This window comes from Chanodichthys erythropterus, chromosome 24 (genome assembly GCF_024489055.1).
Source record: "Chanodichthys erythropterus isolate Z2021 chromosome 24, ASM2448905v1, whole genome shotgun sequence".
Classification (NCBI taxonomy): domain Eukaryota; kingdom Metazoa; phylum Chordata; class Actinopteri; order Cypriniformes; family Xenocyprididae; genus Chanodichthys; species Chanodichthys erythropterus.
The window spans coordinates 21114691-21139990 of NC_090244.1; the positions used below are offsets into that span (position 1 = coordinate 21114691).

Here is a 25300-nt window from a genome sequence, read left to right on the forward strand (position 1 = left end):
CCCATTTGTTTCAATGGCTTGCGGCGCGCGAGAACTGCGTCGACCAAAGCGCAGACGCATCTGAGCGCAACTTGCGCGCACGCCGCGGTCAAAGTTCAAAATAGTTCAACTTTTGCCGCTGCGCTCTGTGACGATTACCTGCGTGACCAATAGAGTGCCCCAGGGATGACGCGTTTTTGTAGGCAAAACCCGGAAGCGAGTATTTTAGGAGTTCCGGTTCCAACGCCGTCAAGTCTATGGGTTTTTTGAATGGGTTTTTGCTAAATCGCCTGAAATAAGGTCTGTGGTTAACAAAGCCTCTAAATACTTTCACGTTTTGATCTATGACATAAAACACACCAGTTATAACCCACTTGTGAGTTTTTAAACTTTTACTGTGTCTTAAAATCGGCGGTTGCTAACAAATTGCTAAAAGGGACTATACTTCCTTTGGCGGGGACTTTAGACGTCATCATTAAAAACGGGACATTTGGACAGCATTTCTCATGAAAAAGTGGAAAAGTATTCATAACAGCACAGATCATAATCTGCGAACATGTTTTTAAATAACCTTGTTTTTTAAATACAATTTGAGGACGCTTGGTGGTGACGACGTTGATCCGCGACCATGGTGTGCTGTAGTCCGTTTATAGCCTACTGTTAGCTTTTTATATCTGACGACTTTATTTAGGCTTCAAAATCTATAAATTTTGTGTTAACTTGTAAAGATTATCTTGATAGAAAAAACGTGTAAGTGTCATAACCCTTTGTTAAACACAGAGCTTATTTTCTGCGATTTTCCAAAAGTCTATGGGAAAAATGCATGGGCTTTCGATCGAGGGAACCTGTGCGCCGCTAACTTCCGGGTTGGCCTACAAAAACGCATCATCCCTGGGGCACTCTATAACAACGTGGCATCCAAACAATCGGAAAGCAAAATGGATGAACAGCCATTTACTGTGTTGGAATTTCCAGAGCTATACAATACAACTTGATACAAGTTTGCTGGTCGTATATTGACATCGGGAGAAAAGACAGATAGACAGACATGACAGATATTGTCAAGAGCTGCTTTCTTTCTTCTTCTTACAAGCAGGGCTATTGCTATTGCTCACTTTACTGCTGACCGAAAGGTGGAACAACAATCAAGTGACTATATATAAAACTCCCGCTACATGTTTGGAAAATTCCGCCTACTGTGCTCTGGCCAGCGCAGCGCAAATCGCTTTGTATCTGAAGGGCTGCGCTGAACCCAGCGGCGAGCGCAGCGCATGCCGCGTCCTGTGTGAAAGGGCCTTGATTCGGATCGCGCGTCAAACTGCTGAAATCACGTGACACATCTTAGAAACTGCTTGCAGCCTTGCACACTCACATTTAAATAACATATTTCAAATCAGTACTGTTGTACTATGGTCTGAGATTAGATTATTATTATAAGTGGCGTTTCACGTAAAGGGAATTGGCTTCAAATCAACTAGAAAGTAGTCGATACGGGTATAAACATTTGTGAATGAAAGGAGTAGTCTCTCCCAGTTCAATTGGCTAGCCTCCATACATCACCAACATTAGAATTTTTAATGTACATGTTAAGAAATTCCCTGGACTTAGAGGGGAAACACACAGAGTAGTAATCTGTGTAAATATTGGTCCAGAACACAATTAAAATCCCCCTAATTACATTAGAGGAAGTGAAAGAATTTGAGAAAACAGGGAATTTTGCAATGTGACCATATATTCAGGAAGAATATTTCATGCCGTTTTATTCCATATAAGGACAAATTTGATCAGAAAGACCAGAAAATATATAATATACACACTGCCAACATAACAAGAATGCATTTTTTTTATTGGAGAATTAGAGAAGTCCAGCATCCAGTTATGACACAGTAAAAATAAAAACAAAAACAAAAACCAGATCAAAAATGAAACATGCACAGATGAATTGTTCACAATAAGATCAATAATATGCATTTATAAAATAGATATGGTGGATTTTTATTTCATTCCAACTTTTAACTGAAAAAAAGAAGCATGGCATGCTTCTTAACTTCTGTTTCCATGCTGCCTCCTGAAATCTGCAATCCATAGACAATGACTTTATGTGCGCGAATTAACTCCAGGTTACCACTAGATGTTGGCTGAATTCCTCACAGGTGTTCTGCAACCGGCATATCCCAAGAGTTCAGGGTTTATGCATGTAAAGTTTATCCTGATTTCTGGAATACCCCCCAGGTAGATTGTGTCATTAGAATCTGATGCGGACACTTTGGCAGCAGGCTCGGTTAGAGATGCAGAGGTGCTCCATCAATCCTCATCCACCATTTTAAGAAGCATGTCCACCAATACTAAAAAAAAAAATTAAAATTCAGATTTTGATGTTACCATCAAAAAATATAATTTGTGTGTTCTTGTTCACATATTCACATTATCTATTTGAATAATTTTGTTTATAATAATGTCTGTTTTTTGACTAAGAGTAAAGACTAGCTGTAAGATTATTAAAGAGTCTTTTTTTTTGGCTCATTGTAGGCCGTTTGTCCTTTCTTGAAATCTCTCAACAATTGTTTCTGTAGGTATAACCGATATGTTGACCTGATTTGTTTTCTTGAGTCATACGGTTCATGTATTTAGTTTTTACTTGTCTCTCGTAATCATTTCCCCTTCCTGTTTTTTTTTTTTTTTTTTTTACCGTTTCATTGTTTATTAATCATCATTTCTGCTTATATAGTCATTAGTATTTATAGTCATTATGTTTGCCCCATCTTTGGTCAAGCATTTAACCCATTTTGTTTTGTTTCAGCTGGTTTTATTACTCTAATAAATGGCAAAAAACAAACAAAATTATGAAGTCAGACCACATTTATTTATACAATTATGATTATACAATCATCTTACCCAGACATAAAGCCAAGAACCTTGGCATCACACTGTCAATGGGCCAATTTTAATTGTATTTGATAATTCAAACTAATTGCTAAACAATGGCCCATACACAGAGAAATGTTGTGTTAGGTTGGTAATAGAATGAGAATTACAGAAAAGTTTCAATAAAGTGACAATATGCAGTTAAGGCAGGAACACACCAAGCCGATGCCGACAAACTAGTGGTGACGAAAGCAGGCTGCGGGGTTGGCTCACGTCGGCAGCATCTGGGTCCAAAATTGCCCCGACACACCAAACTGATGCTTGACAGCCGACAGCCAAGTAGCACGTCCGTTCTGCGCCTGCGTGAGATGCCTTTCCGTACCAGCAGGTGGCAGTAGTCAGAATCAGAATGATCAGATGGCCCGACGTACCGACGAGTTCAACATGTCGAATCAGCCGAAAAAAAAGCCGATGAGGACCAACTTCAGCCAATGGTGCGAAAAAAAAAAAAACTGAGAAAACTTAAGTCGGCCGACGAACAAAAACTGCCTGACGGCCAACCGTCGGCTTGGTGTGTTCCTGCCTTTAAAGTTGACTGGGCAACTCTGGCCCTCGAAATCAAACTCATTTGCCTGTAGTAATCCTGACAATGTAATGTCATTAGTATTTGTGTATTTTTACGTAAAGTGTGGCTCTACCACATGTACATTTACTTATGTTTTCATACACAATGAAACATACAATATTGACGTATTGGGTTAAGGGATCTACAATTTATCTATAAAAGGGTAAAAAGAGCAATTATACAAATATCTTTATGACTAAAGATTTGTATATATTTGTTTCTTAGCTGTAAATACGTTTACATTGAAATGTTGTCAGTACGTCTATATTGTACATTTTAAGGCAGGAACACACCAAGCTGACGCCGACGAACTAGTGGTGACGAAAGCAGACTGTGTTGACTGGGTTGGCTCACGTTGACAGCATCTGGGTCCAAAGTTGCCCTGACACACCAAACCGATGCTTGACAGCCAACGGCCAAGTAGCACGACCGTTCTGCGCCTGCGTGAGATGAAATGCCATTCTGTACCAGCAGGTGGCAGTATCTGAACAGCCAATCAGAATGATCAGATGGCCCGACAAGTTCCGACGCCAATTCAACATGTGGAATCAGCTGCAAAAAAGCTGACGAGGACCAACTTCAGTTCAGCCGATGGTGTGGAACACACTAAGAAAACTTAGTCGGCCAACGAACAAAAACTGCCCGACGGACGACCGTCGGCTTGGTGTGTTCCTGCCTTTAGCATCTATGTTTTGCACCTGAAAGGGTTACGTATTGATACCTACATATTAACGAGACCAGGCTGATCCTGAACACCTTGATTAGGTTGTTTAGGTGTATTTGATAAGAGTTGGAGCTAAATTTTTCTAGGAAAGTAGATCTCGAGGGCCAGTGACGCTGCTTTTTCAAACTGTCTGTAATGTATGTGATGTTACAAATAACACATTACTAATCATGTAGCCCACTTGTTTTATGCAACTTCATTTGTATGATAGGGTCTTACCTCCTGCTGTCGGTCTTTGGAAAGGCTCAAATGAACGGCAGGCATTGATGAGCTCTTTTAGCGGTTTAGGACAATCTGTAGGAAGTGGCTCCGTGACTTTCTCTACAAACACTTTTTGATAGATCTGACTGTGGGAAGAACAGTCTAAAAACACAGGCACAGAACATTTAACTAATATTCAGGGGAACACAGATTAACAGATTTTTGTCCCCCCCAAAATTGATGGTGGTGTTCATACACACCTTTAAAAGGAACATCTCGTGTTGCAATCTCCCACAAGACAATGCCAAAACTAAGAAGTGCATGTACAGTCAGTAACAGTCATCTTTTATTTGAATAAGATATGCATTTGATATTAGAGTTGGTGTGCAGTACCTGTAGATCTCACATGCCTTGTCGTAAGGATGGTTGATATTGTGAAGCTGTTGTGGAGAGCAGTAACGGAAAGCACTGTTCTTTTTGGATTTATTCTTCTGAAGAGAAGTTTCTGTTCTTGCCAACTCAAAGCCTCCCAACTTTAGAAACATACAAACGAGCATATACACATATAACATAAAAATTAGGATGAAACCCCAACAAGTAATATTCCCTTTAAGTTTAGGGTTCAACATTAAAGTGGGATATGAGATGATGTGTTTAACAAAAACATATATGATTGTAATATTGTGAAAGTGAAAATCAATTCACCTTCACTCTGTAGCCAGCTGCCACTAGAAAACTGCTGCTTCTGATGGAACCGTGCACTTTAAACTTTTCTTCTGACTGATGCAATCTGTAATGTGCAAAGGATTACCAAATAATGCAATTAAGTCTCTTCACTGTAGTCCATTTTAAAACTCAAGAGACATTAATGAGAGTAAATTAACTAGATTTGAAACCTGTAGAGCCCCTGTGCCGCATCCAGACACATTTGAGTTTTTCTGGCCCAGGGCAGATTGCTATTACTGTCCAGGACTTGTCGAAGACTACCCTTCTCACAGTATTCCATGACTATCAAGTAACATGGATTTGGTCCTGTAAGAAAACAGTGACAATCAGATGTGTGTTTAACTCAAAGTTCAAACTTTGAAAAGATTTTAATTAAAATTAGCATACCATTTTCATCCTGGACACAGATACCAAACATTCTTAAGATATTGGGTGACTCAAAGCGCTTCATGGTCTCCACCTCCTTGTTAAAAACACTCCTCAACTCACTGGAGAGAATGAACAAGTGCAACAAATCAAACTGATGATTACAACCACATACACTGGTCTCACTCATTATAAAAACGTAATGACATGATAACATTTGACCACAAAACATATTTTATCACTTATGGAACAATGTCCCATAACTGGTGTCTACCATTACACTCTACCTGGGGCTGGGGCTGGAGCTCAACGGGCACGAGTATCTCTTGATAGCCACAGTGAACTTGTTGTACACCCCTTTGTATAGTTCGGAATGGTTGCACTTCAGAAGGGGTTGAACAGGGATACTGTAGGTCAGTTCTTCTGGTTTAATCTCTCTAATGTCCTGCAGATGAAGGCATGGTTTTTTCACTGCCAACAAATGACAAATAAAACCGTTCAGTTGAGCAACCATTCAAAAATATTCAAAAATAACTTTTTTTTTGTGGGCCAGGCAATATATTATATTATATTATATTATATTATATTATATTATATTATATTATATTATATTATATTATATTATATTATATTATATTATATTATATTATATTATATTATATTATATTATATATACACACACACTAGGGTGTAACGGTACATGTACATGTACGGTACTTTCTGAACCGTACGGTACAGGCGATCCACACTCCAATTCAGAAGGGGGCGCACACGGTAATGCAACACTGTTTGAGGAAAAATGGAAGAACAGCACGTTCGAATGACGGTATCAAAGAATATACACTAACAAGAAGCGACACTCAATAGAAATGTTCCATTGCAATTTCCGCCATTTTGGGGTGAAAGCGAATGTCAGTCCACTAGTTTCTATGGCAATATGAGCTGCTTTGCACATTAAAGCTGAAATCCAACCTGAATGATGACAACATAATCACTAGTGATCATCAAATCCTTTTTACAGTTTATTTTACAGACTTTGTGTTTAAGTCTTCCACTTTTCTCACAAAACATTTTACCTCTCTAAAAACCCAGTCAGTTTGGGTTAAAATTCTTTGAAGTTCAAGTATTAGCATTATAAACACTGAATTAATACCAGCATATGAAATTAAATTAAGGACATGCATCAGAAAAATTGGGAATGTTGGACAATAAATATATAACAGCTTGATTTTTGCAGTGTTGTCTAATATCCATTAAAGCAAAATTGTCCAAAAGTGGGAATTATGCGATAACGGACACAGCAATGCATCATGTATTATAAGATCATTATGTTTGTAGCGTGATCCATTAAAATGTACAATATAGCCTATTTCAATTCAGATAGTGGAGTAATACGGTTATTACTATTGCACCACTAGGTCTTAAATGCCTGTATATTTTTCGCTGCAAACATCTTAAATGTATTAATTATTAATTTACTATTAATAAATGTGTAAAGTTTCATAAAAAGGAAAAAAAATAAAGTAGGCTAACTACGTTACCTCAGATGGATGAATAGGTGGATTCCACAACTGGTAAAATAAAACATATATAAGACAATACAACATTTATTGTAGGTGCCATACAATTTACTGATGATTTCATTTGAAAAAATGTTTGTTTGCGCTTCTGATTTAGCAGTGAAATTCGCTGATTTTGGGTACATAAGATGTGAAGGATTCTATGGTCCAGTTAGTATTTTCACCCCATAATGGCGGCCGCGCTACCGGAGCGCCATGTAGTGACTGTTGCCCAAAAAGTATCAGAGTGTCGCCTCTTGGGTTCTAAGCTCTTTGCCCGTGTGTTCTCTAGATGCACGCACATGTCGAATGCATCTGTGCTCACAGACAAAGGAGTATACTTTGAAAGGCTCGCATTATCAACTGTGCGAAAGAGCAGAACGTGGAAATTTTTTTAAAAATACATGACCTACGCAAGAGTGCATTCTGTTAGTGCTTAATATACTATTGTAGGCTGCACTGTACCAACTGGGGGACTAAATCCCGCTAGGTGGAACAAACTTGCACTACTGTCTGTTCAAAATAAATTAAAAGAAACCTAGCATTGGGGATTTGTTATTAACTTAATAGTTAGTTAATAGTGAGAATTGGATTCTATAACTAAAGTGTGACCATTTTTTCCTATTGTACCGAAATCGTACAGAACCGTGACTTCGGTGTACCATTACACCCCTACATATATACTTTCTTTTTTGTGGACAGTCTTATTTGTCATTGACCCACTTGTTTTTACTTACATGAATCCAGCATGTCTTTAATGTCCTCCACATCTCTATGCGTTTGGTCAACTGTCTTTTTCACAGCGTCAACTGTAGTGTTCAATCCTTTACTGTCCTGGGCTAAAGACTGGAGCACTATAGAAGGAAAATTTATACCCTGTAATACATAGTTGTATCCTACAAAGTAGCCATTTTATTCCAATTCAAATCCATACAACAATATCTTTAAGTAGCCTATAACTTACAATTTCGAAGTTCCAGAGAGTCACTCTGCCTGTCTTCTTCATCTTCCCTTCGCCTCGTTGCTTCTTGAAACACTTTCTGTATACTCCCTCTGTGCTCGACCTGAAGCGCTAGAGAAAGTAACTGTGCCGCATCATTCAGCCTTTCATTTAGGCCGCTGAACTCCTCGCCGAGTTCATACGCTTTCGCGATGCGTTTCAAATAGCTGAATGAAGTGTATTTCCTTACTACCCTCTCTGCTGACTCCAGAGTGAGTTTAAGTTGTTTAAGTCCATTTATAACCTGTTCAGGCTCAGTCCCAAAGCCATGATCCTTCACAGCTGCCACCAGATCAGCCAGAGTGGACACGCGGAGAGCCAAACGCTTGCAGCGCTTTTTATTGGCCTGCACCTCCCCACACAGGTTGTACAGTTTTTCTGCAATGGCCAGGATTGGTTCTATGATGTCCATCGCAGCTGGGAATAAAATACATTTAAAAAGAAATATTTCTAAGGTTAAGAGTCTTGGATGACTGAAGAATGATATCAAGTTGACACAATGTAAATCTACTCTTCAATGATTTTTGAAAGATACTTTATTTTGAAATATAAAATTAGCTCTAAAGCAGATAAATCCAGTACAGTTTATTTAACTGGTAATTCAGCAAAAATGTAAAGGTACAAATGAAACAAACCAATTTGTGAAACAAAAATGGAAGAGATAATTTTTTTAAAAAAAAACCCTTGACTACTATAATGTGTTTTAAATTAGCTTTTATGCATCTGAGGCCTGTTGCATGAAGCTAGCTGAACAAACTCTGAGTTTCAGAGTAGGTTCAGAGTTGACAAATCCAGATAAATCCAACCTGGTTTAGATCAGGTTCAGCGGTGTCACAAAGCTTGGTATAAACTTTCTCTGTTAACTCAGATTTAAAGGGTTAGTCCACCCTAAAATGTCACAGGTCATATGACTACAGTGGTTCAACCTTAATGTTATGAAGCAACATGAATACTTTTTTGCGCCAAAAAAAAACAAAATAATGACTTCATTCAAAAATATCTAGTGATGGTTGATTTTAAAACACTGCTTCATGAAGCTTCAAAGCTTTACGAATCTTTTGTTTCGAATCAGTGGTTCAGAGCATGTATCAAACTGCCAATGTCAGTTTAACTGTAACAAAGCCTCGTTTACTGAAATAACGTGACTTTGGCAGTTTTATACACGCTCCGAACCACTGTTTCGAAACAAAAGATTCGTAAAGCTTCGAAGCTTCATGAAGCAGTGTTTTGAAATCGCCCATCACAAGATATTGTTAAATAAAGTTTTTTTTTTTTTTTTTTTCTGTGCACAAAAAGTCACTTCATAACATTAAGGTTCAACCACTGTAGACACATGATCCGTTTTAAATATGTCTTTAGTACCTTTCTGGACATTGAAAGTGTTCATTGTCTTGCTGGCAATGGCGGCCTCACTGAGCCATTGGATTTTATCAAAAAAATATCTTAATTTGTGTTCCAAAGAGGAACGAAGGTCTTGCAAGTGTGGAACGACATGAGGGCGAGTAATTAATGACAGAATTTCCATTTTGGGGGGAACTAACCCTTTAATCCAGAGTTTGCCATTAACTCTAAAGCATGTGCACCTGAAAGTGACATGTGCGGCAAACAGTGTCGGTTTGATTCATTTCTTGCAAGAGAGACTGTGCAATTCACTTCTCTTCTGAAGATTCACACATTGTTATGAAAAATATAATGAAATTAAATGCATTTACAAGGCAGGAATAAACACTGCTTCTGCAGTGAAAGTTGGAGAAGGCAGCTGAAAGAAAATCTGACTATATCAATGCATACGAATCAAAGAAATAAGGCATATTTTATATAGGTTCAAAAAGAGATGAATACATGACGTTCTATATTAATGCACGTATTATATTTATATTAATTTAAAAGCAAAGTTTAATATTAATTGTCAATTAATGTAATTATACGATTATATGAATTATACATAATTATAATTATACATAAAATAATAATTATAAAATCAGCAGCAAAAAATGAGCAATTTTGTCTCAAATTCTTTCACTCTAAGGCCCCGTTCACACAAAGCCAGATCTTTCCCCATCCAAGCTTTTTTTTCCCCTCGTCTCAAGAAATATCTGCATACACACGAAACTGCAGAAACCAACTTAAAACGATGTAGTATACATGCCAGACCAGTATGTGGCGCTGTAATTCTGCCACAAAGATACACTTAAAAGAATAAGACACGTGGGGTGATGAAATCATGGTTTCACAAAATATACGATAGGCTGTCCACACGAAAATGCAAAGGCAGCACTTTCAGATTTATCCGCTCCGGTTTAAAAAAAAAAAAAAAAAACGGTTTCACCTTCCGAAACAAAACGCCTACCAAAAATTTGTGCGTATACACGGAAACGCGTCTCCGTGTGGACGGGGCCTAAACTGCTTTAATTTGATGTGAGAGATCCAGGGGGAGTGGTTTATTGCATCAGATACATGTCACTTTACACACAGCTGATTGGACCAGTTTGGGTTTGTGATCTCTTAACCCAGAATAAAAACCAGCTCCAAAGCAAAGGTTCCTATTGGCCGGCGACAGCCTATGACATCAAATGGTGCGAACCGTGACGTATAAAGGGAGCGCCCGAGGAAGCACTCAACATCTTTTCGTCTTTGAGGGACTGTTCAGCAGTCATCCCGAAGCATGGCAGGAAAGTGCAGAGCCTCGTTCCCTGTTCGCAGGGAACCATGGTTACATCCGTAACCTGAGACGTTCCCTTTCGAAAGGGGACTTCAACTCTGTACTGAATTGCACTATGGGGAACGATATACCCAAGCCACCATGCTAGAGGAGAATGCATGCCCAAAATGCCTCGACAAACGTCCGGCAGTTTTCCAGGGAAAAACCGGGAACAATTTCTCCAAGGCTGTCAGTGACAGCATTCCCTACAGCCAACAGCCCAAGCGGAGCCTAAAAGAGGCTTTCCGCCCCCAACGCCACCAAGGAGGCCTTACTAATCTAGTGAAAGCCAAACCTAGCCTGGCCAACCTTGTCTGATACACAGAATCTCCAAGCGCAAACTCCAAAGAGGAGCGCAGGAAAGAGCGACTGCGAAAAAGGCAGTAAGCAACCCAAACCTACACGCAGAGATGGGCATCCTAGAGAGCGGAACTCAGCTGAGCGCTAAAAACCCTCGTATGAGGGGAGTACAACCACTCATCCTAGGATCTACTCAGCTTCTGATAAAAGCGCCGAGGAGGCTGTGCGCTAGAGCACCCTGGTAAAGGGGAGCACAAGCCAGCCTGGGGCCAGTCTGTACAGGAGACTTCACAGAAGTCTACAACCAATGACCAGCTTAAGCCGGGGACACACCTAACGATTAGCTGAAACAATCTAAGACTGAACTGAACACACACCGATTGTTTCCTTCGACTGGAGCCGATTTTAATCGTTGACAGTCAGAGAAGAACACAAACGTTTATGATTGAGACCGCTGCTAAGCAACACACTGTGCGCGGGATCTTGAAAATGGATGTAAACAAACAGCTGGCGCTCTTCATCTGCAGCTATATTTGTGCGGAAAATAACTAAAAAAGTGGAAAAACGCGCAGGATATGTGTGAGGTCCTGGCTGGAGAGGCAACATGGATTTGTTCTCTACAGAGAGAATTTGAGGTGAGTAAACAAAATCTCAATAATAGGTAGAATATTTGTAATTCATATGCTTAAATCTATTTTTAGGGCTTGCACTCCGGTGGTGTCGGCCGTTGTTAAGCAACGATCCTCAATGAAGCTTGTTCGACTTGAAACGGCACTGTACAGACCATTAAATTACTTCAGAAGTAACGTTAACTTTATACTACCACAATGCGACCTCAAAGGGCACTTTTACTTTTGCGATCAAAGGGGCAGGGCTCTTTATATTCTCTCTGTATATATTGTATCAACTGTTAATTTTGTATCCTTATCAGATAAATAATATTGGCTGGTGCTCCAGGACACTCGCCCAATGCAGTCTATGGATAATCCGGCCCTGTACATTACCTGACACGTTCAAAGCTTCCGCAATAGCAGCAGCTTCTTTTCTTATCGCTTCTATTATGGTATTCCTTCGAAGACATGTTGTATTCGTACTCTTGCCAGAGTTCAACCAGTTTTTCTTCCATACCGGTTGTCCAATGTGTTTTTATGTTTCAAACGTTTTTGACGCCATTTCGCCGCTTGTTTACAATCGCCTGACACAATCTCCAAGGAAACAGAGACGTCATCGGTCGCAAATATTATGCTGCCTTCACGTGCTCTCAGTGCTATTGTAAAGATGACTTTCCTTGAAAAAAAAAATAACGAAACTTGAATGCGATTTGCTCATAATCACTACTTCAGAAGTGGGAATTATCAAATTTGAGAAGAATCTTTGTGAGGAGGACTGGCAATGACCGTTTCTAAAATTCTAAGACTAGAATCGTTAGACGCAGCACACTGCACGATTTTAAGCACCAACTGTAAACACCAACTGAACGCAACTGGCTCTGACTCGGCGCGATTGGACATGATCAGTCGTAAGTATCAAATAAATTCATAATCGGGCTTACAATCGTTAGGTGTGTCCCCGGCTTTATTTGTTTACATCCATTTTCAAGATCCCGCGCACAGTGTGTTGCTTAGCAGCGGTCTCAATCATAAACGTTTGTGTTCTTCTCCGACTGTCAACGATTAAAATCGACTCCAGTCGAAGGAAACAATTAGCCTACATAACAGGTTTTTAATAAAACATCCAAGTCTCACAGTCATTGACTTTTACTAAAATTGTGTAATTTACAATCCCTTGGTTTTAAAAATTGTTTAGATAAAACCAGAACATAAAACGGGGCATTTATACCTATAAGCGCCGCGCGGGTCAAATTTACCCACTATACACTAAACTATCGTGCTGTCATTTTTGCGTCCCCTCATGTTTAAACATTATACATTGCTAGGCAACACCTTTCACTTACTGAATTAGTGGTCATCGGTTTCATAAAGTCACAATGAGTAAAAGCCGGCGATTTATGGATACAAAAGAGTTAGGAGCTCTAAATGCCGTGAGTGAAGGAGAGTCTGATGGTGGTGAGATCAGTGACGCGTCCTGGGTCGGCTCAGCATCTGACAGCGATCCAGAGCCTCCGAGAAAAATGTGACTGTTCTTCAGGATAGGATTGTAACAATAATTACAGAGTCAGCATCAAACTTTGGATATAAATAATTAAGGTGAAGCTGCGCGCTTGAATTTGTCATCGCATCATACATCCTATGCAGTGTGGGGAATTATTATTGTTCATTATTTTCTAGAGGAAATTTTAGTAATTTAAATAACATGGTGTGGCGACCAGGGCGGGCGAGAGCCGTGAGGGAACGGCGCGAGGCCGGTGACGCAAGTGATAACAAGCTTCACCTGGGAGGCGCACCGGCCTTGATCTCTCACGGAGGAGCTCCGGGAGCATAAAAGGGAGGAGCGACGACCGTGGAGGACGGGAGAGGACCAGGCCTGGACTTTATGTTATGTTTTATTATGTTTGTGTGGCCGGCAGACGTCCGCGAGGGTCTGCCGGCATTACTTTCGTTTTGTTCTTTGTTTATTTTACATTAAAGTTACGTTGAATGTTCGCCGGTTCCCGCCTCCTCCTTCCCACATTTACGAACTGTGTTACACATGGGTTATCTTAATATATGATTAATTATAATATTACACCACCCAAATATGCATTTACTTCCTCTAATTCTCGTTGTCAGTGCAGACTTGTTTATCTTGACCGTTATGAAAAATTAGTGTAGCCTGCATAAAAAAAAAAAGCCTTGAACATAAAACAGGACAAAAATATAGTTGATGACAAGACATAATAATTTCATGACTCTAGACACCTTTGTGAAGACAGTGACATAATACAGTGAAAATGAATAATATGTTCTTTAGGCATATAAAAACAGGTGTAATGTGCGTGGGTAAAATTGACACGCATGGCGGTTTTATGTATACAGCGACCCCTGGCGGTTCTAGTGTTAAAGCCTAAAAGCACTTTCACTATCAAGCCAGAAGGCGGCCTAAAAAAAGGCCAGCCGACAGCCTAACTGTAAAAACACCTGAGCAAGTAGAAAAAGTAGCAAGTAAATAAAAAAATAATAAAATAAATAATAATAATATATATATATAAAGGTGAAATAGGAAGAGGAGAGGGTAGATATAAATAGCCCTAAAATAGCTGGGGAATCGATTACAAACGCAACAGTGTTTACAATTGATCACCCATTACTCTCGTTTCTTCCTCCTCCCGTTTATCTTGCTCAGATCCAAATCTGAACGGCCAGGGGTTTTTCCATGCCCTCCCGATCTCAAACGCGGAGATCAGGAGAGAACGTAAAGTCTATGGGAGCCACAACATTCATGGACAGAAAGGAACCGTTCGTCGAACCGTCCGCGCGAGGCCCCTTTCTCACTCGAAAAGCGCGTCCCAAAAACACAGCGGCTCATCAAACACGGACGTCACAGTCATTAAAATAGAACCTCGTCACCCCCGGGAAGCCGAGAGAAAATATAATTCGCTCAGACTTCCCAACGAGTTCACCTGCGAGCCTTATGATCGCAGCCGCCATATCGTTCTCTATGGAATTACATTTGATCCAAAAATAATGAACGTAACTTTTCAAAAAAACTAATAAAAATATAAATTGAAACTGAATAAAATGTCTTTGAAACTTAAAAAAATAAATCGCAGGCAAAATGTTTGACTTTGTTTTTAATACACTGCATGTTTTGCTAACAGTTTCTTTTCTTTCTTTCACTGATCTTTACTTACAAAAGCATTTCCAGAGTTTTCATTTATGCTTCTGAAGTTTTCGTTTACAATCCCAGAGTTTTCGTTCGTCTTTCTGGCACAAATCTCTCGCGGGGGCGGGGCCAGCAGTGGTGTGTTCTCATTGGCTACTGAGTTTTTGATTGACAGCTTCTACTTGACCTGGAAGTGAAGACGTCAGCGTTGTGTTTACAATTACATGTGTGGAGGTGAGCGTCTGTAAGCGGCTTCTTATTTCATTTTAGTGATGTAAAGATAGGCGTTTTTATTATTTTATCGGTATCTGCTGCTACTATGGTGAGATGATTTCTTAGGCCTAGCACAGACGAATGATATAATCATCATTATCATCAATCATCGTCGTTATTTGGATACTCGCGGTAAGTCAGTATTTTTTACGTTTACAAAATCAATATAAGTAACATTACTTGCTTTTGCTTTTTCAGATGGAGAGGTATTTTAGAGCTCATTTAGAGCCCACTTTATACAGCAGTGTTGTCTTGATTTAACCCAATCATTACAGGATCTGGTTATGTACTGTACATACAGCCTTGGATTAGATCATATTTAAAGGGGAAAAGGTAGTCTTTAATAATAATACATATAAAGTACTGTGCAAAAGTCTTAGGACACCATTAGATGTTGTTTTAGCAATGGTAGTGACCATATAATTTTTTTTTTTCAGACTTCTTATTAGAATATGACCAGGAAAAAAAAAATTGTAAGCATTATTAAAAAACAGAAGAAAAAAAAAAAGACTTCTACAGGCTAAAGTGGCAAGTATTTAGTGACCTCTCCTTACACTTGAGTAATAGTGAGAACCTGGCTCTCTCAAACCTAAATGGAATGGAAAATGACTGGAAGGCCAAGAAAACTTTCAAAATCTGATCAGAAGTTTCTCCTTTGAAAAAACTGGAAGTCTAGGAGGTCACGTTAAATACTGATTTTTGCTTATAGAATCAATTTTGTTCTGATTTTTTTGTGTGCATATTTCCTGTATTTTCTGTTTGCATTGTAATAAAGACCAAAAAATAAACATGGGTGGTCATTAAAACATTGCTAAAACAACAAAGCTAAGACTTTTGCACAGTACTGTATGGCCAAATGCAAAACCTAATACGTGAAAGTAATTATGGCTGAAATGATATATAATTTGTTTTGAAATAAATATTTTAAGTCTGCATAATTTGTTATGTGGGAATTCAAAGCAGTTTGTATTGTTAGATTATAATACATCTGATTTCTTATTTTCCAGGGAGTGGAGCAACTTTTCCATTAACAAAATTCTGATGCTGACCCAGAGGAGGGAGTGGTAGCCCCAGAGATCCACTGTCCCCATCAGACAATAATCTTATTTTGTTCAGACACATCACCTTTGACTGACTGGGATCTTGATCTTCAGACACCTGATATTATGCAAATATTTTAATTTTTTTGGAGCTCTAGATTAAAACAAGACACAGTTCACAAACACACAAGAGGTTGTACTTTATTCTTATTAGTCCATACTGACCTTAGCATACCAACAACATATGAATGTTAAAGTGATAGTTCACCCCCAAAAAATTCTCATATATTTTACTCACCCTCATGCCGTCCATGATGCATATTACTTTCTTTCTACAGATAAACATGAATTAGGATTTTTAGGAAAATAATACATGTCTTCGAGTCCTTCGAGTAATCCATGCAACCCCAGTGGATGAATCAATGTCTTCTGAAGTGAAACAATAGATGAGAAAAATACTAATAATTTGAACTGTTTTAATTATTAACAGTCGTTTCCCACCAACCATCATACGTGTATGGGTTACAGTCCACTTATGGGCTCACAGAGATGGACTATTTTCTTAAAGATATTTGTGCTTATGTGGAGAATGAAAGTCATACAGTCAAACCAAAATGTATTCAGACAACATGAACATTTCATTCCATTCATTAATACAGTTTATTCACTATATTTAAAAAAAGGTAATAAAATGAATTTTACACATGTATTCTATAATAGGTGCTTGTGCATTTTTATAGTAATGTACTGTATATCATGAGAATACTGTGCATTACATGAATATGCAGTTAGTGTTTTGTGGATTCTGGTTGTTCCTTTCACAACATAATTGCATCCAACACTTTTACTTTGATACTTGTGTGTATACTGTAGTGACAATAAAGAATTTAAGTTTATTTGAATTGATTCATATTTTCATTTACATTTATTCAACTGTTTTTTTTATGTAAGTCACAATTGAAACAGTTGATGATTGTTAAAAAAAAAATTACTTTTATATGTTAGATGATAATGTTAACTAAATAAAATAACTAAATAAAATTATTAGAATGATAAAAAATGGCAACAAGATCATTCTTTGTGTGGAGTACTGAAATGCCCTTTGAGGTCTATACCGTCTTACAGCAAGCCACGACTGTTATTTTCATATTGTTTGAATCCTTCAGAATTGAGTGATCATTAATTGTGATGGTGTATGTGCATATGCTAACAATGGGTATAGTGATGGCCATGGTTGCCAACCTTGATTACCTGGTTGGAGTGAGACTTTCTTGATGGCTGAATATATACATGTATATGATACTAGTATTCTCTTTAAATTGTAACAGCACAACCTAATCAGACCCAACAATAGAGAAGAATCATCAGAAATAATCAAATATTCTCCAAAAACATTGGACATTATGCAATATCTTCAGTATTATAACCTTTAATGTACAATTAAACCTCAAGACATTCATTTTCTCTCGCGTTTGATCTCTCACGCTCCTAAAAGTTTATGTCGACAAAGTAGAAGCCGCAGATAAATACAGATAAAATTCAAAAACAAAACTCATATCTTTAAATGAAATAAGAAGCCGCTTACAGACGCTCACCTCCACACATGTAATTGTAAACACAACGCTGACGTCTTCACTTCCAGGTCAAGTAGAAGCTGTCAATCAAAAACTCAGTAGCCAATGAGAACACACCACTGCTGGCCCCGCCCCCGCAAGAGATTTGTGCCAGAAAGAAGAAAGAAAACTCTGGGATTGTAAACGAAAACTTCAGAAGCATAAATGAAAACTCTGGAAATGCTTTTGTAAGTAAAGATCAGTGAAAGAAAGAAAAGAAACTTAGCAAAACATGCAGTGTATTAAAAACAAGGTCAAACATTTTGCCTGCGATTTATTTTTTTAAGTTTCAAAGACATTTTATTCAGTTTCAATTTATATTTTTATTAGTTTTTTTTGAAAAGTTAAGATCATTATTTTTGGATCAAATATAATTCCATAGTTCTCATTCTCCTGAATGTTTGCAGACAAAACATAAGTAATTTCCTACCGGAGTTTGTGAAACAATGGCACGAACAAAACAGTCACGAAAAGACAAAAAAGATGTTGACTGCCTCAAGCGCTCCCTTTATACGTCACGGTTCGCGCCGTTTGATGTCATAGGCTGTCGCCGGCCAATAGGATTGCCCTGTGGCTGCGTCCGAAAACCTAGGTAGCAGTCTTGCTGCCTCGCTATCTTATAAGAGAATGACTTGTACGGCAGCATTTGTGCATGAAGGTACCTCACGAAACTGATTTCGGACAGACTTCTGAGGCAGCGTAACAGTTTAATGATCTACAGCAATATAGCGCGAGCTTTGGTGAGAACTAAACAAATATTTAATTACTACAGCAGTAATTTCTCGATAGAAATTATATAAAATTTGAAATATGTTGATCAAAATCGTACATTTATACACAAACTGAGCAGCAAATGCAACTTTCGGACGCTATCTTTATTTTTCTATCTCAACTGTCACAGAATGGAAAGCACAGGATTGTGGGATATCAAAGGCAACTAAGGATACATCTATGCTTCCTGCAAAAATCGATCTGAGGAAGGTATCTCATGAGAGAGGAAGTGAAGCTAACATTGGATTCGGACGTGCCTTGATGCCTTACTATCTTGAAATGTGTCCTCGGATGGCATCATTTTCCAGTTTCGGACACAGCCTGTGTCTCAATCAGCTCCCTAGTTCAGTAGTCAGGGCACTGACCAGGGAGTCGGCCATTTTAAGGGCTGTCTCATTCGCGGAATCCTTCCAGGGCACTGAAACGTTCGCTCCCTGAAAAGTCCCACAATGCACCGTGAAAACCAGGGAGCATCGATGCTCACTATGCTCCCTTAACGGAAGTTCTGAAGCGCGAAACTTGAATCACGTGAGCCAACTCACTACACATAACTATACGCGATAGATGTTTTTAAAAATACAAACCGTTATTTTATTATATTTCAGCATAAACATACATCGCTAGACAGGTAATGAACATAATCTAGCTAACACTTAATTTCAGGGCTGAAATGTTGCACGTATAAGTAACAAGCAAATAATTTATCATAATGTAGTTTAAATAACATTACAAGTAATATCAGAAAATATCAGCTCTGTTGTTGCTCATATACCAATAGTGATGATGTTGTACAATGAGGACGTCACGTCGCCGGAAATAGAGTCATAAGTGTCCCAATGTGTAGTGAACCAGCATCTTTTACTGTCCTTACCAGTGCCCGAATTCGTGTACACGATATACTGATTCCCGAGCTCGGGAGCTAGGGAACTGATTGAGACACACCCTTGGAGTGTCGGTACACGATCCCAGAGCCGATCCGTTCCACCTGCAAGATCCGTTTCACGCATGCGCGTAATTACGTAGTAGAAAACGTCACGGTTTTCCTACACTATCAGTACTTACTAATGAAACATTTGACGGCAAGGCGGCATATTTGTGTAACGTTAGTTGTATTGTGTTTAACATTTAACAGCGGGTCTATTTTGATGTTTTGTTTTGGACTCTGAGGTCAGTAGTATTGTCAAAGGTGGTTTGTGTCGTTTTTTTTATTAAAAGCTGCTAATAGTTAATTTTTATGTTGAGTAATTTGTATTAGTATGGGTCTATACCCACTGAGCAAATTACGTCCAGAAGACGTCTTTTTGAGGTCTTGTCTCAGGTTGAAAAGATGTCCACTGAGGGGCCAGAATGAAAGTTTTTATGACGTCTTTTTTTGACGTCTTCTGGACATCCGATATAGACAAACACGCAGAATCACCAAAGGAGAAAAATCACAATTTTTAAGCCACCATCGTGGAGATGAGTGTTTGCTTTAGTTGGGCTCTTGACCCTTGCCTTATTAATATTAGAGTTTGTTTGGGGAGTTAACTGAGTCATAACAGCCAGACAAGTAAAGAGAAATGATCAGGTGTTGGTTATGTTTTCACTTAATCATTATTTGACCTGAATCACTGAACTCATTTAGAGCCCAATCTCTGAGTTAGATTTACATTATTGATTACAGCAGAACTGTGATTCTACAGCACAAGATCAGCTTTATCAATATATTATAAAGGATTTCACATGATAAAAAAATCTTTCTCTTAGGCACACACAGACATCAAGAATCAGCCTGTGAATCTCAATGACGGTGACAAGCAACATATTCTGATCAACAGATCAACTTTGAACATTATGCTGCGTTCACACCGAACGCGTCTGGGGCGTTAAATTCGCGCCAGACGCGTCTAGTTGGACGCTTGAACATTTTGAAGTCAAACGCTTCAGATGCGCGTAAAATTCGCTCAATTCGCGTCATGGGAGGGGCTTTCATCACTTTCTGCACAGATCCTCTGAATAAACACATAATCTCGTCAGCTGGAAACCTGTAGCGGCAATTAAACACGGTTATGCCGGCCGACTTTTGCTAGCTAGAAGGTGGGCTAGTATCAACGGCTAAAATCATGCAAAAAGTTTTACAACTAACCAGATTGTCCGATTTCTTCGCTTATTCTCTTCCAGGCAAGGTCCTTTTTATTCCTGTCTCGATAAAAAATATAATGACACATCATAGAGCTCAGGGTGGCCACACACAGCGACATCTTTGTTCTCTTCTCCACCACTGATTACATCATAAACACGTTACTACCAAAGCAAAGTCCCTGATTGGTTAACGCGCCGCGAATTTACACCAAAGTTCATATTTTTCAACTTGGGCGTTTGGGCGTCAGACGCTCAATTCACGCGTCAGCCGCGTGAACGCTCAATTCGCGCCACGCCATTCACGCGTCAACGCTTGATTCGCGCCGCAGGACACCTAGACGCGCGTTTACATTGACTTAACATGTAAATCAGACGCCTCAGACGCCCCCAAACGTGTTCGGTGTGAACGCAGCATTAGAAAACAAGCTACTAAAAAGTCACATAAACAGAACAAAATAAAATATGAGAATAAAGGAAATTACTAAGACAATTAAGCTCATAATTTATTCATGCAGCAGTGCATGATGGGAGCCATGGATGAATTTTGATTGGTGGCTCCCAGAATGCACTGCAACATGCAGATGGTTGATGGTCACCACTGTTGAGATTCACAGGCTGATTCTTGATGTCTGTGTGTGCCTAAAATGAATACTTTTTTTTTTTTGTTTCAACAAATCTTTTCTGAAATCATTTGAATTATATTGTTAAAGCTGATCTTCAGAAACACAGGTCTGCTGTAATCAATAATGTAAATCTAACTCAGAGATTGGGCTCTTCATGAGTTCAGATCAAATAATGGTTATGTGAGACCATAACCAACACCTGATTATTTCTCTTTGCTTGTCTGGCTGTTATGACTCAATTAACTGCCCAAACAAACTCTAATATTAATAAGGCAAGGGTCAAGAGCCCAACTAAAGCAAACACTCATCTCCACGATGGTGGCTTAAAAATTGTGATTTTTCTCCTTTGGTGATTCTGCATGTTCGTCTATATCGGATGTCCAGAAGACGTCAAAAAAAGACGTCATAAAAACTTTCATTCTGGCCCCTCAGTGGACATCTTTTCAACCTGAGACAAGACCTCAAAAAGACGTCTTCTGGACGTAATTTGCTCAGTGGGTATAGGCTAATATATATCTATATAATCTAAATGAGGAAAATAACCCCTTCAATGTTGTTAAGACAATAAGGAACATAATATGCATTTCTGCCAAGACTGTCTGCACTTAAATGAAGAAAGAACTACAAACAAGTGTGGGGAAACGTTATAGAGTATTTCAAACTGACAATGGAAATTACTTGAAAGAAGACACACAGAGAGACAACGGATCGTGCAGGTCGTCGCAAAACAGAATTATCATTTGCGCATGTGCGTTTTCTAAAGAGTCTACTACGCATGCGTAGAACGGATCATGTGATTTTGGCACTTCGAACACGAGTCACGAGTGACGTTCCCCCATAGCGCAATTCAGCGCAGAGATGAAGTTCCCTTTCGAAAGGGAACCCAGGGGCGGTTTCTTCATTAGGGCAATAGGGCGACGCACCACCAAAGTGAGAAAAGGACGCATTTTTCAATCACATTCAACCACAGAGTTACGCTAGCTGTCACTGCTAGGCTGTTTGTTCTGCCTCTGGATATAGTCCAATCAGCGTCGAGTCACGCTCTGTGGAGTACCGCCTCTTTTTGGGCATTTCAGTCTGGCGGAGATTTGCCCCGACTGCTCCCATAGACTTCCATTCAAAGAACTTTTTTTTTCGAACTGCAGGCACTGCAATGCAATCTCTTTGGGTTCCGGGAGGGCTCGCACTAACATGCTTTCGTCATCATACGTAACCTTAACTTGTGCAGCGATTGGTGGAAACAAACATACCTCTATTAATAATTTTTTTAAAGCTGAAGTGACATTTAATAATTTCCTCAGTGCATAATTTACATTTCACAGACAAATTCTCCATCTGTAAAAGTTAGAAAGTCAAGAAAATATTTCCATTTTGCGGTCAGGCGTGGACGAGCCTTCAGCAAGCACAAACTTCCGCGCCGAACAGAAGGAGTTCAATCTGAGTGAAAATACATTTTGCTCAAAATATTTGTTGAAAATTTGTTTTTGTTGGCGAACATAATTATGTCATATGTATCAAACCTACAACTAAGTGTATTTGTACGATAGCAGTAACTGTGTAAAGTGATTCTAGGGTAATCAAAATAATAATAATTATTAGTCTGTTCTTTTGTTTTTATTTATTTTTAGTTTAGTGTATTTAATTTCTGCTTCAAAAAACATTTTGTTTTTAGATTGTAAAGGTACAATTGAAGAGTTCAGATGCAAAAGCCTCTAAATGCCATCTGAAATTTTCTTCTAAAATGATCATTTTTATCAAGCTTGTATGTTTATGTTCAGTTATTTAACTTTAATGGCAATGAAAAGGACCTATTAATTGCCATGAAAGTGAAATTACTGAACCTAAACATAGGAGCTTGATAAAAATGCTCATTTTAGAAGAAAGTTTCAGATGGCACTTAGAGGCTTTTGCATCTGAAGTCTTCAATTTTAGAATGTAGCCTAGGCCTAATGTGATTTGACCCCTTTTTTTTGCACATAATCCATAGCATACTACACAGTTACATTCATGTTTGTTTTTATAGCCTTCAATATGAACATTGTTTCTAGGACAATATTGGGCAGGATCTTAAATAATTTTTTTAAAATTAAATACAGATTTTTTTTTTTTTTTTTTGGATCTCAGCCCTATGACATGCTTTAAATACAGAATTTTCCATGTTTTAGATTGATACATTATTATATCACTTGTTAAATGGATAACAATTAGCCTATTCATTCCTGCATTTCTAAATTGTTTTTTTGTTTTTGTTTTTTTGCACCAGCCGCCACTGGAACCCACTAAATACCAATCCACCTTCTTGATCTCGAAAAACTAGAGTCTGCTCAAACTAATCCCAAACTTGTGTTTCCCGAGAGCAAAGTTGGTGAACTATGGTCGTAAGTCTCATTGAACTCTATTGGTAAAGACAGAACTTGCGACCATAATTCGCTTTGGGAAGCGCACCTGTTGTGGAAATTTTAAATTTTCATATGCTTTTTACCTGTATTCTTGTGAAATATGATGCTTATGGAACATGACATGATGTTGGCTTAAGTGGTAATGTTTAACATCGTGTTAACATAGATGTTGGAAATAGAAAGAGCAAGATATGGTATGGGGAAATGCAAGATGTATGTTTAAAACATGTCTGTGCTAACTATGTGTGGAAAGTTACAGCCACTAAGGGATGTTCCAAATATGGTAAAAGGACAGAGGCTTCGGCCTTGGAGGTTAGAAATATAACAGTGAGGGGAAGCTTTCGTTCTTGGTCTTACACTCTGCAGCTACTTGTGTTTCTGTATGACCTGTCTGACCTTTCTTGCAAGAAATAAAAGCTTTAAAGACAATTGGACGTGTTTGTCTCTTATGCAGTAGAGTCGGAGTTGATTTTTGCCACAACACACCCTAGAGTAGCAAATGAAACCAGCTTCATGTAACAGACCATTGGACTTTGGACTCAAAACCTTATAGTACTGAATATACTGAAATGTGTCCATCATGATAACTTCCCCATGTGACAACTAGACCTCGTCCCCTCTAAGTGAAAATAACTAGAGATTTTATTTTATTTTTTCAGATATTTTAGGATCAATGATTAGCTATATTTTGACAACTTCAGTCAATGTATAGCTAACAAAGGTTCATAGGGAGCAAAGGTTTTACACAGTTTTATTATGGCGGCAACAAAACGTTTAATTTACGTTTAAATACATTTTTAAAAAACTGTTATTATTAAATAATAATTTTATGTCTTTCATTATTGCTTCTGATTTATGCACATTGAATGAAGAAATGAAACAAATGCAATCATGGAAAAACAAACTTCAGTTTAAATGTTGAAAACGTAGAAAGTTTTATGGCATCTATTCCTCATGCATTATAATGAAAGGAGAAGTGAAACTTACTAAATCAAATCAATACGCCCAATTTCCTAATTCCCAATAGAATCACTGTTCTTGTCATTATAGATGTTTCCAATGAGCGGTATACCACAAAATAATCAAAGAAAATGAAGTATCATTGAAAACTACTTCAATACTGCATGTTAAAATGAGACTACCTTGTCTCTTGAAAAGTTACGTTCACAAACGAATGAAGCAGAAACCACAAACAGGAAGTTCATTGTGAAAGCTACTTTCATTTCGAGCCACTGCACTTACAGCACATCATCAGCTAAAAATCATGTTGCCTTTATACTTAAACATTTTATATGGAGTAATCTAGACTTCCTTATTGACTCTGTCCTGGTAATCCTTCCCAGTTTATATTGTGTCTTTGTTTTTAAAAGCAGGTACTTCTATAGCAAAACAACATTTCTGACAATCACCCCCCCAAAAAACAGATACCATAGATACTTCAAAGTTATTGTATGACATAATTGTAAGTTTTAAAGAAAAACAGAAGTAAAACTATTATGATTATTGCACAATGAATGTAAAACACAAAATACACTATATGTAAAGACATAACTTATGGTACTTACTTTTAAGTTACTTTATCTTTATCTGAACCGGTAAAAACCCTCTTCAGTCTGACACAGGAATGCGAAAACAGCTAGTCTCAGTCTGGG

At 38.4% G+C, this 25300-nt stretch overlaps 1 protein-coding gene across 5 annotated transcripts; it reads right to left on the reverse strand.

Annotated features, from left to right (window-relative positions):
• Positions 1-1718: 1718 nt before the first annotated feature.
• On the reverse strand, positions 1719-25300 carry LOC137015090 (mixed lineage kinase domain-like protein). 5 transcript variants are annotated; one of them, XM_067379777.1, is made up of 13 exons: positions 25214-25249; positions 17707-17814; positions 17373-17455; positions 8010-8462; positions 7783-7899; positions 5774-5957; positions 5508-5608; positions 5291-5426; positions 5100-5184; positions 4788-4927; positions 4655-4704; positions 4413-4556; positions 1719-2324 (listed from the first exon to the last, which is right to left on the reverse strand). In XM_067379777.1, the coding sequence occupies exons 2-13, from the start codon at positions 17724-17726 to the stop codon at positions 2284-2286; spliced, it is 1554 nt and encodes a 517-aa protein (XP_067235878.1). In that variant the 5' UTR covers positions 17727-17814; positions 25214-25249; the 3' UTR covers positions 1719-2283. The 5 variants fall into 5 exon arrangements, with proteins under 5 accessions (XP_067235878.1, XP_067235880.1, XP_067235879.1 ...); XM_067379779.1 differs by lacking the exon at positions 17373-17455 and having other exon boundaries at positions 17717-17814; positions 25214-25259; XM_067379778.1 differs by lacking the exons at positions 17373-17455; positions 17707-17814; positions 25214-25249 and adding an exon at positions 16420-16544.

Excerpts from the sequence above, each read along its gene's own strand:
- LOC137015090 (XM_067379777.1), bottom strand. The coding sequence starts at position 17,726 with ATGTGTGGAGGTGAGCGTCT. Across the intron at positions 8,463-17,372 it reads GAAAGTCTCACTCCAACCAG|CTGCGATGGACATCATAGAA; the intron begins GTAATCAAGGTT and ends TTTTATTCCCAG. Across the intron at positions 5,958-7,782 it reads TAAAGACATGCTGGATTCAT|TGAAAAAACCATGCCTTCAT; the intron begins GTAAGTAAAAAC and ends ATTTGTTGGCAG.